Source organism: Gekko japonicus, unplaced genomic scaffold (assembly GCF_001447785.1).
Source record: "Gekko japonicus isolate JY-2015 unplaced genomic scaffold, Gekko_japonicus_V1.1 scaffold944, whole genome shotgun sequence".
Classification (NCBI taxonomy): Eukaryota; Metazoa; Chordata; class Lepidosauria; order Squamata; family Gekkonidae; genus Gekko; species Gekko japonicus.
The window spans coordinates 103,092-120,908 of NW_015165857.1; the positions used below are offsets into that span (position 1 = coordinate 103,092).

General features: G+C 42.9%; 1 protein-coding gene across 1 annotated transcript in view; it reads right to left on the reverse strand.

Annotated features, from left to right (window-relative positions):
• Positions 1 to 2,992: 2,992 nt before the first annotated feature.
• Positions 2,993 to 17,817, reverse strand: part of NDUFA9 (NADH:ubiquinone oxidoreductase subunit A9) — a 32,086-nt gene continuing 17,261 nt past the window's right edge. The window contains exons 6-11 of the mRNA XM_015411183.1: positions 10,062 to 10,164; positions 8,343 to 8,410; positions 8,171 to 8,247; positions 5,902 to 5,997; positions 4,642 to 4,708; positions 2,993 to 3,255 (exon numbers count right to left, since the gene is read on the reverse strand). Coding sequence (XP_015266669.1) covers positions 3,082 to 3,255; positions 4,642 to 4,708; positions 5,902 to 5,997; positions 8,171 to 8,247; positions 8,343 to 8,410; positions 10,062 to 10,164 — 585 coding nt within the window. The 3' untranslated portion in view covers positions 2,993 to 3,081. The remainder of the gene's footprint in view (positions 3,256 to 4,641; positions 4,709 to 5,901; positions 5,998 to 8,170; positions 8,248 to 8,342; positions 8,411 to 10,061; positions 10,165 to 17,817) is intronic.

The following is a 17,817-nucleotide window of genomic DNA, read 5'->3' on the forward strand; positions in this document are numbered from 1 at the left end:
TTCCGCACTTTACTGAAGTTGGCCATGGTCCAGAGGACTTTAAATGTGTCACGTTAGAGGTGATTCATTCAAAACCATATACCACATGTGACACACATAAGATCCTTTTACAAAGGGAGGCTTATTGGTGCTTCAAATTATCTACAATACAGCCAGCTGGGCTCAATGCAGCATTAGAGCTGTCATGCTTCCTGTAAAGACTTAATGCTGGATTCTCTTATGTAATATCTTTTTATGTGTAATAGGGTGTGCTGATTTATATCATAAAAAATAAACAAAATTGAATTATTGTGTAACAACATGCCTTTATAGGAACAATATGTATTAGGTATATTTAGCGCAGAACTGACAAGGAGTTTACCAGGTGGTTTTAAAGATCTTACAAGCGTTCATGCAGTTAGGGTGTCCAAGGAATGGATTCTTTAATGTTGCCAACAAGAATCTATGTTTAAACTGGAATACTGGCCCGATATGGCAGTGCATAATGAACAATTACTTAAATTGTATACATCTTTACAAGTTGTATGTAAATTACTGTGGATGATAAGTTGGCATCATCAATGTAAGAGGCACGTGACAGAATCATGTCAATATATTGGATACCGTGTATGTAGCAATTAAGACTTCTTGTCCGTCTGTAGATATATACGTTTGTCAAGAGCTCTTGAAGTAATGGGTAAGGAATTGTTATTTTTGATTATATTTAGATAACTTTTGTATTGTAATACTGTATAGACAAGATTGAGTCACAAGTTACACATATAATCTGTTTTATTCATAGAACTGGAAAGAGTCCGATATCAGATATTGTGTAGGGATGCAGAATTGTATGTATTCCGTTTTAAATAATCAAATTGCAAATTGTGGTTGGAGAGTTCCCTGTATTGAGTTTATATTGTCTTTGATAGGAAACCGTTGCGTTGAGAAAGAACATATCAAAATGAGCGGTAACTCCGGGGAAGTTCGTCCCGTTTGTCTCGGCGTCATCTTTGAATGTCTGATGGCATCTCTTGCTAAAAAACAGAGGGATAGGAGGACGGCCAGATGAAAAGTGCCCCTCCCCACACACACGCTTACAAAATTATTCCTTCACTTCGTAGCTAATTACATTTCTTTTCCTAGCTCTCGATTTTTCCAACATTACGAACAGGAATTTTCTCGGAACCAAGAGAACAAGAAGAAGAAGAAGAAGAGATTGGATTTATACCCCGCCCTTCACTTGGAGTCTCAGAGCGGCTTACAAACTCCTTTCCCTTCCCCTCCCCACAACAGACACCCTGTGAGGTGGGTGGGGCTGAGAGAACTCTGACACAAACTGCTCTTTTTCAAGGACAGCTGTGCCAGAGCTTGTGACTGACCCAAGGTCACAACAGCACGTGCAAGTGGAGGAGTGGGGAATCAAACCCGGTTCTCCCAGATTAGAGTCTGCACACTTAACCACTACACCAAACAGGAACACTCACGGTTAAGACATTTTCCTGATCAGCCCTTCTGCCCCTTGCAGAGCTGGTCTGCAAGCTATGCTCTGTTTGTAAGCTATGCCTGCCCCACAACGCCCAAAATTTACCTTGCAAACTCTTTAGCATTATATAAATAAAACTTCCTCTAAGGCACCATTTTACATAAATGGAGGTAAAACAAGTGCTCCTTCCAGCGCAGGAAAGGAATGCACAGGAACGGAGTTCCAGCTGGCTTCAGAGCTGGCCACGCCCACTACAGCCAAAACCTCTGCATGTGTGGCTACAGAGGGAAGGCCTGGAGAGTGACCCCCCCGACGACTCCGAGGTGGGCGGGCCAGGGGGGGCCTGGAAGGATCGAGGAGGCATTTAAATGCCTCCCCATGCCTTTCCCAGCCTGTCGAAGGGCCAACTTGCCTGGGGAAGCCAAGGGAAGCCACGGGGGTGTGGCCTAGCATTCGAATGAAATGCACTGTCAGGGGTGTGGCCTATTATGCTAATGAGTTCCTGCTGGGCTTTTTCTACAAAAGAAGCCCTGGCTCCCTCCATAAACGGACGACTGGCTTGGTGCCAGCTGAAAATTTGTCCCCCAAAGGAAGCTCCTGGGGAAATGATAAGGGACACCCCCCTTCCAGAACAGCATGAAGGGGGAGTTGGAGATCTGCAGCAAGAGAAGGGAACTCAATGAAAACAGGAGCATCCACACCTCACTCCATCAGCAGAGACATTTACCAGGACCCAACTCCGTGCTCCTTGGCGTCTAGTCATGCCGGCCACATGACCACGGAAACGTCTTTGGACAGCGCTGGCTCTTCGGCTTGGAAACGGAGATGAGCACCACATCCCTAGAGTCGGATTCAACTGGCTTTCGAGCAAGGGAAACCTTTACCTAACTCACTGTTTACCTGGAATCTCAAAGATGAACAGTAGCCATATCATGATGCGTGTAAACAGCCATATGGCACCTAAGGACTCGGTTCTGTGGCGCTCAGCATTGCTGCAAGAGCTCTAAAGAAGGGGATGGTGAGAAATGAAGTGACTACGTAGACTCTCCTTGTTGTATGCAGCCCCTCTAATAATCTGAAGAACAGTCTGCTTATTTAGCAGATTGTATGATAGAGCTGTGTTTTGTTTTGTGTACACACGGTATTTTAAAAAGGTAATGGAGCCAGTGAGTTCTATTTGAGAAAGCAACCACGGTGAAATCTGGTCAAAGGGTTTGGCTTGGGCCACAGAGATTCAGGCTCAGCTGTAAAGGGCTCCTCACTGAATCTGGGCAAGTCATTTGGCCACTGCCTATCCCAGCATACGAAGTCAAAACTGTGAAGACAGCTAACCTCCTTGGACATCTTCCCAGTTCTGAGAATCAAAAACTGAAAACCTAAGGCCAGCGCAATCATAAAACTAACAGCATGCAAGGAGAGCTGGAATTCAGTTCAGACAGGGACCATTCATAGTTTAAAAACAAACAAGCCACAGACTCTCTCTGTCATTCTGAAAATCCTAAAACAAAAACAGTACACAATGAAGGCTACAGGATGGATTTAAATTTTCTGTTATGTACAGATTCTCGAACAAACAAGATCAATGCAAGTCCAGGCTGCAAAGCCTCGGGAGTTAACTGTTACATGCCGGTAACGGGTTTGGCCGGTTTTGCTTCCTCAATCTCTGCTTCCAGCCAGCGGAATGTGCGGTGACGGCGTAGCACCTCTATCGCTTTCTGCTCTATGGGAGTGGCGGTGATGCCCAGGTCTTCTAGGCCGGGAAGATCAGGGAACCTCATGTCCGTGATATGGAACTTGAAAGACACAAGAGATTAGCGCACCCTATTTGCCTAGATCTTGAGAATCAGAAAGAGAAGATGCAAGAACATGCTGTTATGGCAAAATTGACAAACTATATAAATAAGAGGCTGATAAACAAGTTTGAGAATAACTGGAGAGCCTTTTATGCTTATTATATTTAATCTCCTTAGCTTAGACATAATTAACAAGGCATTATATAAATGCTAAACTATCATATGAAAAATTATATTTTGTTCCTGTCTTTTCTCCTCTATATCTTATTATTGTAATCTGTAAAGTTGTCACTCTAATGTTAATTAATCTCTATATTTTTCTTTACAATTGTCTAGATAGGGAATAATGACAATTCCTAATGTGAAAATAGAAGGATGAAATGTGTGAAGTGTCTGAAATGTGCTAAGTGTCATTATCTTGATTTTTTATATCATGTATTCCCTTACTAATGTATGCCTTGATATTTGTAAAAAGTGTCCTATGTTTTTTTGCTTGTCTCCTTTTTTCCCCCTACCCTTTCTCTTTCCTGTACCCCTATACTGATGTAAAAATAAAAGACAAAAGAGAGAGAGAGATTAGAGCATCTTGTAAGCTTGTCTGACATCTCTTTACAACTGAAAGCACTTTAACGAAGACTGTTGTCAATCTACCACCCATCAAAGACTGGAAATATTGTTCTGATGGTGCCGCAAGACGTGTTTATTTAACTAAAAGAAGAGATAAATTGGCAATCATCCTGGATTTTTTTTATACAGTGCAATTTGGCTTCCCAAGTCTCTTAACCTTTGGCGCTTTCTTAGGAGTAAAAGCAACAGTAAACACCGTGAGATTTCATTCCAAACAGGTTAAACAGGTGGGCAGGACTGAGAAGATCCAGACTTTCCCACCCACACTGGTGCCCCCCCCCCCCACAACTTTGCTGCAATCTTTCCAAAATCATCATAGCAAAGCGGGTTCTGAAAGCTTGCCTGCTGAAAAGTACCACGTGACGTTATTACAATGCTGAAGGAAGCGAGGGAAAACACCCACCTCCCAACAGCAACCAAGCCACAGCACGCACACCCTGTGCTCAAGACCCCAAAGTTGAACTGGTAGAACAAACCAGTTTTTTTCCAGCAGTAACCGTGCCAAACAATTGCCTTCAAAAGGGTGGAGGAAAAAACTCCGCCTCTCCCCCAATAAGAAGTCTGCTTCAAGCTGCCGTATTTCCAAAATCCAGTTAATTCATAGCTAGTGCAAAATTAGACTCTGCCCAAGCAATCCTAAATAAAACAGGAACTCTATGGCATTAACACACTCTAAGGTGCTAAACACATCAAAAATTCTTTCAGCCCGAACAGTCGGAAAGAACATGCAAGAATCAGCAACTGCAAACTCATGCCTACCCGATCCACTTTGTCTCTGGTTGTCCACGGCTCAAAGGGGCTTGCCTCAAAGAACCTTGCACATAAACTGTAATGCAAAGCAGAAAACAGAGAACCATCACAATTATGAGTTTTGATAACACTGTTGTTTAACCTGGAGAGGAGACAACTGAAAGATGATATGATAACCATCCTCAAGTACTTGAAGGGCTGTCATAGAGAGGATGGTACAAAGTTGTTTTCTGTTGCCCCGGAAGGTTGGACCAGAACCAATGATTTGAAATTAAATCAAACGAGCTCTCAGCTAAACATTAGGAAGAACTTCCTGATAGAGTAGTCCCTCAGCGTAACAGGCTTCCTCAGGAGGTGGTGGGCTCTCCTTTGGAGGTTTTCAAACAGGGGCTAGATGGTCATCTGACAGCAACATGGATTCTGTGAACTTAGGCAGATCATGAAAGGAAGGGCAGGAAGGGTTGCATGAGTGCTTAGTTCTTGTGGCCCTTTCTTACACACCCAGGGAAATGCCGATTGCCACTTTGGGGTCAGGAAGCAATTTTTCTCCAGGCCAGTTTGGCCAGGGATCCTGGAGGGTTTTTGCTATCTTCTGGGCATGGAACCGGGGTCACTGGGTGTGTGTGTGGGACAAAGTATTTCTGAATTTCCTGAATTGTGCAGGGGGTTGGACTAGATGACCCTGGAGATCCCAACTTTATGATTCAACGTAATCCCCATTCCCTTGAGGAGCAGGGAACATCGGGCAGAGGGGAATATTGAACTGCAGCATCAAGCAAGATGATGGAATGGTCACGGATAACAGAAGCAGATACTGGTAACTGGATCCCACAGTTCCCTTGCCCACGGGGAGGAGGGCTGTAGGAGGTCCTTTCCTCAAAATGGGTCAGGCAGAAACAGCACAAAATTCTTTCATGAACCTTCTTTTGCTGCCATTCTTGTTCAGAACCTGAATGAAGACTCAATTTTAGAAACGCATCCCCTCTTACCCAAGACCATTCTCATGGTCAGAATGCAGCACATGTTGCATGTTCTAAATGCCTCCCCCCCCCCAGAACCCATGTAGAAATAAACACGAGTTCCTCACTCAGGCAGTACATTCTATGCAAGGTAGAGAACACAAGACGTCCCTTCAGGCTCACCAACTGCAGTGAAATTTAAGGGCCTCTTATCACAGATCTGAATGTACCCTGTAACTGCAAAATCTGAATCGAGTTCCTGTGATTTATATGACTGACAAAAGAAGAGACAGACAGACACTATACTTACTGATACAAAGGCCGAGGCAGTGGATATGGGAGAAAACCTCTGTGGAGAACCGCATAAAGATAACGTACCAGATCATAAAGGACGTATCTATGCATGCTGCAGGGGGGAAAGGCAAAGTAAAGTTTAAATTCAGTCAAGCTGTGTCTCTTGCAGCCATTCCTACTGATGTTTATGCATTGTAATATGGATAAGAAGTTTAGGAGGGTACACGCGAACTCCATTTTTATGTGAAAATCACGCATAATCTGGGCACATAATATAACATCACCTCTTTAGGAAGAGGTTTTGAGAGGCAAATGGAAACCAGAACATGATTAAAGCATATTCATGTTCCAGTACATGGTATTCTGCTATATCCCAGTTACACGAGTTTTTGAAACAGCTCTGGTTGCTAAGTGAATAGCACTGGTGGCCTGAAAGCTCAGTGCATACGAAACAATCCTCATGAGCGGCAAAGTAAAACTGCTGTAAGGACGTTATTTTAGATGTGCAGTGGTGAAATCTTGGAAGGGAAGAGAAGAAAAGAAAAGAGAGATTGGATTTATACCCCGCCCTTCACTACCCAAAGGTGTCTCAGAGCAGCTTACAAACTCCTTTCCCTTCCCCTCCCCACAACAGACACCCTGTGAGGTAGGTGGGGCTGAGAGAACTCTTGAGAGAAACTGCTCTTTTTCAAGGACAGCTGTGTCAGAGTTATGGCTTGCCCAAGGTCATCCAGCCAGGTGCAAGTGGAAGAGTGGGGAATCAAACCTCAAGTGAGCAGAGAAAGAATCAAAGGTGCACAGGAAGCTGAAGCCAAAAATATCTGTCAGAAAGGCTCTGCCCTAAAAATAGCTTGATGGGAAAAAAAAACCTTGCAGCATATTTGAACTTTAACCCCTCTTCCCACCCTCACCCACCCCAGGACAAAATAACATGGAACAGAAAAAGCAATGTTGTTGCATTTTTATCCTGCTTTCCAGCCATATAAAAATAGGTGTGTCAGCAATTAAAGAAATATGATGGTAAAGATCTCGGGAGTGATATGAAGGCCAAGCAGGAATCCAGGTTGAGGAAACACTTAAAAAGATAACTTCTATATATATTATTACATAGTTACTCAATATTTTGAAGCAGAAAATTGCCAGATCATTCTAATGTGAAAGACGGCCTATCACTCAAGGTAAAAACATGTATGCTATCAAGTGTTTGGACTACTTCGCAATGCAATATGCTGTCCAACTGAACCGATCTATGTATGTAGTGATCCACCTTGAGTTTCAACAAGAGAGATGGGCTGCAAATGAAGTAAATAAGCAAATACTGAGAACTGGCCCACTGCTCTTAAGGCAGCACCAACACCTAGGACAGGCTAAGCAGGACGCTGTATCTCATGGCCATTACACACATTACGGGGAAGCCACAGAGATTCCTCTTGAATTTCACCCCAGTTCTTCCTCCTTGATTCATTTACCCCTCCCCTCTCACACACATAAAGAGTTATCACTCACTTTTGGGTTTTGACCCCCATACACTCACACTGCCTATTAATTTTTGGGGGGGGGTTGTATTTTTTTCACATGTGCATGTATGTGTGTATATAAGTGTGTGTGCACTTGGAAGTCATGGCGACCTCTGGTGACTGATCCCTACTGGGGGCCGGGAGGATATTCAGAGAGGTGGCTGAATAAAGCCTGCCCCCATCCTCCTACCTCTGGCATTCCAAGGTCGTCTCCCATCCAAGAACTTGCCAGAGTCGACCCTACTTACTAGACTAGAAGCCAGTGCTTAGCTTCCGAGACCGGGCTTGCCTAGGCTATTCAGGTCAGGGCTCACTGCTCATTAATTTAAAAACTGTTTGGATAAAGGTCTGGTGAAAGAACTGCTAACTTCTGAAGTCCAGGTTTATAACAAGATCATTTTCTCTTTTGATTACATTTGGCATTCACTGTCACTTCTGAAAACTCCAGCCTTACTGCCAAAGATCCTGCTTAGCTGTCTGATCAAAGTTCCTCAACTGGGTTCCGAGACAGTGCAAAGGCTTGATTTAGCGCAAACCAATATGTTTTGATTGTGGCCGCAACCAGTTAGGTGAATTACAAAATTGGAAACCCACTCTGATCTAATAATTCCAGATGATCACTAACTTGAGTTCTTGTAATCTGCATGTCTATTTCTTTCTCTCTCTCTCTCTCACACACACACAATCTGTAGCACTATAACACTGCAGTATTGATCAGAGATACCAGATAGAAAGGTTTCATGGTTTATGGTAAAAAGACTAACCTACCCGGTCAATGCATACGTTTTGCCTTTAGCATCAGGTTCCTTAATGGCATTAATTATTGCCTTGGCTACATCAACCACCTGCGGGTTAAAATTTTCAAGAACAAACATTAACATAAACGGCAAGGTTTTTTTTTAATAAACTCTAAAATGGACATTTTTGCCTAAATACCTACATAGATAGGCTGTTTCACTGTTTTCTTGCCCATGGAAATCAGCGGCACACCCACAAACCAGCGCATGTCTAAACAGAGATGGATAAGTTACTTGGGGAATGCAAATGGGGCTATCAGGAACCAAAGAAAAGCTGCCTGGAGGGAGGCTTTCAGCAAAACATACAACCATACCTTAAAACATCAACGTGAGACTCAACTGCCTTTTAAAAAATTAATAAATAAAAGAACATGCCCAGAAAGCAGGGAACTCCTACATCTGTCTGAAAGGAGGGGAAGACCCTGCAGAATGGCCAGAAGTGGCTGTCGAGTTCACAGCCACTAGATTTTGGCATGTTGAGCCATATACATTTAATAAATAAATAATGAAACTTAAGGTCCATTTCATGCAATATTTGCTTTTACTAAAGTATACAGAAGGAGAAGAAGATATTGGATTTATACCCCACCCAGAGGGGCTTACAAACTCCTTTTCCTTCCCCTCCCCACAACAGACACCCTGTGAAGTAGGTGGGGCCGAGAGAGTTCTGACAGAAACTGCTCTTTTTCAAGAACAGCTGTGCCAGAACTATGGCTTGCCCAAGGTCATCCAGCCAGGTGCAAGTGGACGAGTGGGGAATCAAACCCAGTTCTCCCAGATTAGAGTCTGCACACTTAACCACTACACCAAACTGTCTCTCTCAGGTTGTATTTACAGTATAATTCAGGTTGTATTTACAGTAGTTATTATTACTTCTTTCTTAAATACAATAAAATTTAAAAAAATGATGGATGTGCAATTACACATACATATGCAGTGGTCTGATTCCGAATCAGACCCTTGGTTCCTCAAGTTCAGTCTTGAAGATATGGCTCTCCAGGGTCCCTGGTCAAAGTTTAACACATCACCTCCTACCCAAGTTTTTCAACCAGAGATGCAGGAGACTGAACCTGTGACCCAAAAACCTTGAAAGAGAATGGTGTCCTGAACACATACCGAACACACAAATATAAAGATGAATCATGACAAAAAGTTGAGTAAAACTTTCCGAAAGCATTCTTCAGTTTCGGATTAAAGGAAATGCTTTCAAATTCCAACAGATAAACTTTAATTCTCAAGAGTGCAGGATTTTGAGTTTCTAAAATTCCATTTCCTCTCTAGTGGAAAAAAAATCCAACTTCTGTATTGAGTGCTGTGATCACCCAAGTTTGAAACAGCAAACCTTTCCTCTCTCAATGGATACAACCAGAGAAGAGGCTCCTCCTGCCAATCCCAAGGAATGGAAAGAGATGGGAGGGGGCCAAGTCTTCATTTTGAATAAACAAAAACGGGCTTGGCAAAGTTTCCGATGTTTACAATTCTAGAGTAACAAACCCAGGCAAATGTGCATCACAAAGAACCACTAAGATCTACAACTATATCTCCAGAAGACAGTAGCAACAGTTTGAAGAGGGAAATGAACTTAAAACGGGGCTGGGCTGTAGATCAAAACCAGAGCATCTGCTTGGCATGCCAAAAGTCACAGGTTCAACTACCCCGGCATCTCCAGTTAAAAGAACCAGATAGGAGGTGATGTGAAGTAGCTGCCAGTCATTCTAGTCATTGATTCATGACATGGGCTGGCATGAGGGAACAGAGGCACAATTGGGAGCAATGGTGGAAAGAAGTGAGATTCTACCACTTCCTCTCCAGCATTACTTTCCCCTTAACAAAGCAGATTTCATGCTCCAGTAAGTGCATACTTGCATAATAGTTCAAAAACTTGTCCTCTCTTCCAAACATTTCAGCAGGCTTCATGATGATGGCATCCGGAAATTCTTCTCTCACTGCCTTTTCTCCAGCAGCCTGTTGTCAAGGCATTAACAGCAAATTAACCCCGTATTAATATTTCACAAGATGAAGTTTCACATTATCCTCTAAAAAAAGGAGCTAACAAGCAGTTTATACCTTGATTTTATCGCCCCTGAAAATGCTACACTAAGGCTGAGAACTGACTGGCAGTATGAAGCATGAGGGAGGCGGGGCAAAAAGACCGGACCAAGTCGCGCCGGGGATTCCCGGTTGCACTGCACCTACTGATGCGGGAGCATACCGGGGAGGAGGCACAAGGGAGCGTTCGCACTGTTGGCCCGCCCCTGGCAGAGGCACAGCTGTAAGCGGCTTTTTTTCACTCCGGCGACATGCGCCTATGCGCATAGGTGCAGCAGCACCGCAGCAATGCGGCTTGTTTGCGGCTTTTAGTGTGCACACTTCCGGGAAGCAGGATCAATGCGCCCTCCAAGGTTTGCTACGGCTTTCACCTGGTACTTTTTTAACACGGTAGGGAATCGTCATAGGATGGGGTGAGTATGGCTGGGGAACGCCTGACAGCTGTGGCTGTGTGAACCGGCCCCTTCAATCCATTTGTGAAACGTGCCTCTATCGGGCCAAACTGCCAGTCTGAACTCAGCCTAAGTATTCCATCCTGTACTAAGTATTCCATCCAGAGTATTAAGAACCCATCCAGCACTAAGACTAACCACATCTGTAACAGAAGGCAACAGACACACAAAATGAGGCCACCCCGAGGCCTTTTAGAACAGAATCTGAAGTGGCAACAAGAACTATCAAAGTTTGTTTGGGCAGGCAAGAAACCGCGAATTAAGATGAAAATTCTTTGTGATGCCAAAGACAGAGGTGGGCTACAACTACCAAATCTTAGACTATATTATGAAGCGGTCTGTCTAACCTGGATGGAACAGTGGGTGAAATTAGAAAATGATAAGTTACTGGGGTTAGAAGGCCATGATTGTAGATTTGGTTGGCATGCATATTTATGGTATGACAAAACAAAAATGGATAGCTTTTTTAAGCTTCATGTGGTAAGAAAAGCACTATTTGTGGTATGGATGAGGTATAAAAAATACTTTTGTGATGTAAGACCATTGTGGATTGTACCAGTGGAAGTGTTAACATCTTACTCAAGACATAGAGATAAAGATTGGTTGCCATATAAAGATCTAATTAAAAAAGTGGGAACAGAATGGGTAATGAAAAAGCAGAATGAAATTGAATATGAATATGAATGGTTGAAATATATGCAGATTTTTGATCTTTTTAGATCAGACAAAAGAAACTATGGTTTTAGAGAGGAAAAAAATGAGATTGAAATGATTTGGGAGAGTGAAGGGGGAAAAAATATCTCTAAAATGTATAAAGTGTTACTAAAATGGTATACTGAAGATGAGACTGTAAAAGGGCAAATGATAAAATGGGCGATAAATATGAATACGGAAGTGGCTATTGAAACCTGGGAATATTTGTGGAAAAATTCTATTAAGATATCGCCTTGTACCAATGTTAGAGAGAATTGTTATAAAATGATGTATAGGTGGTACATGACTCCGAAAAAAATTGCAAATATGAACCAGAATATGTCAAATAAGTGTTGGAAATGTAAAAGCCATGAAGGCTCATTTTACCACATGTGGTGGACTTGTGAGAAAGCAGTTGACTTTTGGACAAAAGTCCAGAAAGAAATGCAAAAAATACTGAAATGCTCTTTCAAAAAGGCGCCGGAAATTCTGCTTTTGGGACTGAAAATGGAAGAAGTCAATACAACTAAAAAGACTTTATTCTGGTACTTAATCACAACAGCGAGAATGATTTATGCACAATTTTGGAAAACAGAGAAAGTGCCAGAAATTGAAGACTGGATACAAAAAGTTCTGTTCATGGCAGAGATGGACAAAATTACGAAGAAGTTGAATAATAAAGAAGACGACGTGTTTTTTCAAGAATGGAGTGACTTTAAAATATATCTGGAAAAGAACTGGGATGTGAAACAAAACTTAATATGTTTAGATCAATATTAAGTCAAATGATGTTATCTTTAGATTGTAATGATAAGAAATTGATATAGTTGATGATACGAAGTAATTTGGAGCAGGGGTGGAAGCATTGCGGGAAGCCACTGGAGGGAGGGGAGGAACTGGGAATGGGGTAGACAATTGATAGAACGAAATGATTTAATTTTATATGTTGTATTCCTGAGAAAATAAAATTTGTTTACCAAAAAAAAGAAGAACAGAATCTGAAGATCACCAAGGCTGCCAAAGCTGCCAAAAATGGGGCCTGCAGTCATTAAGTACATACCTAATCATTAACCATATACTTATAGTAAAGGTTTTCCTTGCTTGAAAGCCAGTCGAATCTGATTCTAGGGATGTGGTGCTCATCTCTGTTTCCAAGCCGAAGAGCCAGTGCTGTCCGAAGGCGTTTCCGTGGTCATGTGGCCGGCATGACTAGATGCCGAGGCACACGGAACGCTGTTACCTTCCCACTGAAGCGGTACCTATTTATCTACTTGCAATTTCTTGCTTTCAAACTGCTAGGTTGGCAGGAGCTGGGGCCAGAGACGGGAGCTCACTCCGTCATGCGGCACTCGGGTCTCGAACCGCTGAACTACCGACCTTCCAGTCTGCAGTTCAGCGTCTTAACCACTCGTGCCACCGCACTGCCAGTTTAAATCACGCTTCATCTTTTAAAATCTAAAACCCAGCCTGAAAATACAGAAGCTTTGTTTTCAACTCATCAGGGTTTTATGTTTAATAGCCACATTTTCTAACTATTGCTTCCAGATCCTGACCTTCCCCCCCCACAGTTTTTCATAATTTCATAAATGCCAGGGTAAGAAGGTTGCAGTGAATAAATAATTATAGGGGAAATCCCCATTAACTTAATTATCACTAACTTCTAACCTTAACCTAACTTCTTTCCCCCAATTTCTCATAAACAAGCTGCATCTCCATTTAACTGAATATTAGAGCCAGTAAAGAAAAATAACTGTTTAGGAAATAAGTTTATCTGCTGCCACCGAACGGCCTAAAATTAACGTTTACATGTCAACAAGCAGATGACAAGGACTTTATGAATATTCATTTTTGCGTCATACAAATATTCTGACACAAAATGATAAGCAAGGATTGCTGAGAGATGCTAGGATAAAATCAGCTGTCAAAAATACCAGGCACTGTGATGAAATTCCAAGGCGCCACACTGATCTGGGATTTCTCACACAAACTGAATCAAATTTATTTACTTGGAAATGTATTCAACATTTTGAGGAAGCAATCTCAGCACAACACCTGTGCACGTGAAGCATATTGAAGATGATGAAAGAGAAGATACTACAGATGCAATTGTGAATTTCCTTGCTGGATTAAAGACTAATATAAAGAGAAACCAAACACTAAAATAGCAAAACAGAAAAAGAAAACCAAGTCTACCACGCCCATATGTGTATGGCGGATCAATCCAAAACAAACATTTTGTATCTAAGTATATTCCTCCAATCAAGTCTATGCCTCCAAGGTAATTAAACAATACAAAGGAGATTACTACACATACACCCCTGTAAACAGAAGTTAAGTATGGTCAAAAGCTTGGGCCAGAACAACCTGATCTAGCAGGTGAGGGCATTCCAAAGTTCTTGCCATGATGCAAAAGGCTGCCCCTAGTAGCCAACTGACTGTTTGGGATAGACAGCAGCCAGAGTCAAGACCCAGAAGACGCTTTTGACATACAGGAAGGTCTATGCAGGAACAGGAGGGCCTTCAGAGATCCCAGTTCCAAACTACTTTGACATCTGAATTGTGCCCAGACATAAACTGATAGCCAGTGACTCTTTTCAAACTGCCTTGGTATTCCATTTTAGTAACTGGTTGCTAATGGATTTTTTTCTGTCATTTCAGACAGACCCGTTTTAGTAACTGGCTGCTAGCGGAATTTATTTACCTAGAAAAAGAAGAAGGGACGAGATTAGATTTATGCCCTGCCCTTCACTACCCAAAGGAGTCTCAGAGCGGCTTACGAACTCCTTTCCCTTCCCCTCCCCACAACAGACACCCCGTGAGGTAGGTGGGGCTGAGAGAGCTCTGGCAGAAACTGCTCTTTTTCAAAGAACAGCTGTGCCAGAACTATGGCCTGCCCAAGGTCATCCAGCAGTTGCAAGGGGAAGAGTGGGGATTCAAACTCTCCCAGGTTAGAGTCCACACACTTAACCACTACACCAGAATGGCCCACCTATCCATACAAGCCCACTTGCATCAGGTTAACAAAATGCAGTTGAACTGCTTTTGAGGGAAACTGCTTTTTTCTGTTTTCAACCCCTTCGTTGTGCTTTTGAATAATTCTGGAGTGCTGTTTAAAATGTCCATAGCACTTCCTACAATACAGCTCACCCCCCCCCCCCCCCCCCCTCTTTTTCCACAACATCCCTCGCCGATTTAAAAAATGTTCTAAGGTGAGTGTTATAGTGCTAACCTGTTATAGAGTCAATGGAGTCAAGGCATCTCAATGGTGCTGCTATAGCACGAAAATGCTATATTGGTTTAGCACTATAGAGCTCAACTCAGAATGTTAAAAAAAGTCTGAGGAAGATCATGCGGCAAAAAAGAGCAGAGGAAAAAGCAGCAGTGTTTGAAATGACCACAGCGCTTCAGAGATGGCTCATTAACAGAAGGAAATTCACTGTATGAAACCTGTCCCTGTTATCGCTTTACTTGAAACTGGCCAACAAATTTCATCTAGTTCAGAACAGTAATGAGAAAAGGGCCACTATTAACTATTTATATCCCGCCTGTCATTGTGGCTCAAGGAAACTTACAAAACTCATGCAAAATAGAGCCCCAAATAATATCATACACACACATGCATAAGATGCCTGCAGTCTAAACCCCATAAAAAGCCATGGCAAAGAAAACAACCTTACAGCAGCTTCTCCATATTTCTAGCGACGGTGCACCCCTTACATCCACAGGGAGCCCATTCCACAAAGTGGAAGCTACGATGGGAAAGGCTCCGGTTGATACCAGGCAGGCTACCACGATTGGAGGAACAGCCAGTAGCTGCCTGAGGATTATAGGTGGTTCACATCCCTGGTACACAGTATGGTGACCCCATTCAAGGCTGGCCCAAGGATTTTTGGTGCTCTAGCCAAATTATGACCTTGGCACCCATCTAGTTCAACATTCCATTTTCCACAGTGGCTAACCAGATGTTTTTGTGAAACCAACAAACATCGCAGAAAGGGTGCAGCTGCCCCCACTATGAGCCCCAAGCGACATTCTGACGTATGCAGCCTTTGCATATGGACATTCCAGCCTTCGACCACCCTCTCCTTCTCCATTCCTCCCTATAATCCCCACTAACATTCTAAGAAACTCTCTCTAGTAACCATCAGGACATGATTTACTTGATCAACGTGTCTATGCAGTGAAGAAACAGATACCAACTAATGAATGCCATAGAAGATACCATTTCCAGGGTCAGAGCTTGGTTTCCAAAATACAAAAGGAAACCATGGAAAGGGCAGTGGCAGCCACTGGGGGGGCTGGTCCGCAACTTACTTTCAGAGGTTTGTGACCCACAGACTAGGAAAAACTGGTATACAAGAATGTATGGGAGGAGAAGGCCTTTTAGATATTTGGGTCCTTCCTAGGCCACAGACCATGATTTAGACAGAAGAAGAAATGTTCTATTTCTTGAAGACATCAAAATGTCTTTGGCCATGAACTCACTCATTTTGAGTGAGTCTCATCTGGGTCCAGTAGAGATTGTGGATCAGGAAGGTCTATCTGTGAAGAGCATTGCATAGAATTTAGTATTTGGAACAAAATCCAACATTCTGAGAACATCAGCTTTCATTTCCAGCCCAAATAGCTGGGGTTCTAGCCCTTCCTTCTTTACCAAATAGTTCCGCATTTGAAAACGTTGATTTTGCAGAATGGCACACAATACATGTAGTTTACTTAAGTATGCCTAATTCTAATTTCTTCCAAGTGCAGAATTTGGGCTTCTTGATTAGGATATTTTTTCCTGAACAGAACATGCACATCCTTGGATGTATATCTGAACATGGATGGGGTGAAGGAGTCCTTCCATTGGGGATTTTCTTCTTCTTCTTCTTCTTCTTTTTTTGAAACCCCCAAAGGGGTATTTTTATTATTTTTCATAGACTATTAACTACAACGAAAAATATAGGGAGGGGGGACTACATCTAAGGATAAAGGAAAGATACCCACACTAACTAAAAACCCAAGAGTAGGAGATCCTTTCCATGTTAATATAAATGTTAGTAAAACAAGTGTTAGTGATACAATATACTTGTGAGGTTCTTGTTTAACATATCTTCTACATTAGTAAGTTAATCTTTGTGAGAGTACTTCTTGAGCATTTTCTTTACTTCAAAGAGCAATTTACAGAGTCCTTCTGCCCTACTTCGGTTTTCTATCCCTAAAATCATATACAGTTTTCGTTGCTCCCGCTCTCGCACCCGCTTCCCCCACAGAGTCCTCGTCCGCTCCCGAAGTAACAGAGTCACTTGACTTGGATTCTTCATCTTTACGTTCTTCTTCCGGCCCGAGCTGACATCTCAAAAATTCCTTAGCTTTAAAGATGGAGTCAATCTTCTCTCTTTTGCCCTTGATTTTAAAAATTACACCTTCAGGAATCGCCCACCTGACTTCCGGTTGATGGCGGCATGCTCACGGACTCACCTCCCAGACCTCCTGGGGGTGTCTCTGTGCTCCGGCGGAAGGAGGGGGTGAGCAGGCTTGTAAACCCCCCCAAGGGGCCCAGCAAAGGGACCCTGGCCAAGCAGCTCTGAGGGGTAGCCTCTTCAATGGCAGAATGCCAGAGAATTGAGGTGCCCCTTCGCTCCAGTGGTTCCTCCAGCCGAGAGACCGAATGGTACAAGTGAAGCTAACCGGGGCAAGCGCAGGAGATCAGGCGTGAAAAATGATGAAAGAAGTGTGGTCGAAAGGCCAACTATGAACGTGAGTCAACTGGAAAACGATTTTTGAAAGAAAAGATGCTCCCTAACCTACTCCGCGGAACGGGAAAAGCGAGCGGGGGGGACGCCTCCCATGCACATAAACTGTTGAGCGAAGGGGGGGGCAGAAGAGAAACGCGATTAAATTGCCCAGAAGTACTTACCCAATCGAGCTAAGCAGTCAAGTGCATATTCAGAGACTTAAAAAACTTTCCGAAAGTAAAACGGGAAAAAGATGGCGGGGAAGAGGGACAAAGACAAAGACAGACTTTTGAAAACGAAACCAGAGTCCCCTAAGCCGGAAACGACCAGTGAGACGGCAAAGGCTATAGCTGAGTTCATGCGCCCTCTACTGGATCAGCTGAATAACTTCACAGAGCAGATGTCCGTGGTAACACAGAGCATTTCTGCACAACAAACGCAAATAACTGATCTGATTCAAGTAATGAATCAGGATGCTGAGAAAGTAAAGAAAGTAGCTGAATCAACGCAGAAAGTGAAGAAGAAAGTGCAAAAATTGGAAAATAAAACTTCTTCTTTGGAAGATCAAATGCTTCAAGTACAAATGGATAAGGCCAATATGGTCCTACACTTCCAGGGGGTGCCAGAGAACAAAGGAGAGAATCTTAAAGAACTTATGAGTGAACTAATTGCCCCAGTAACAGAAATAAAGGCGGACTTGTTAC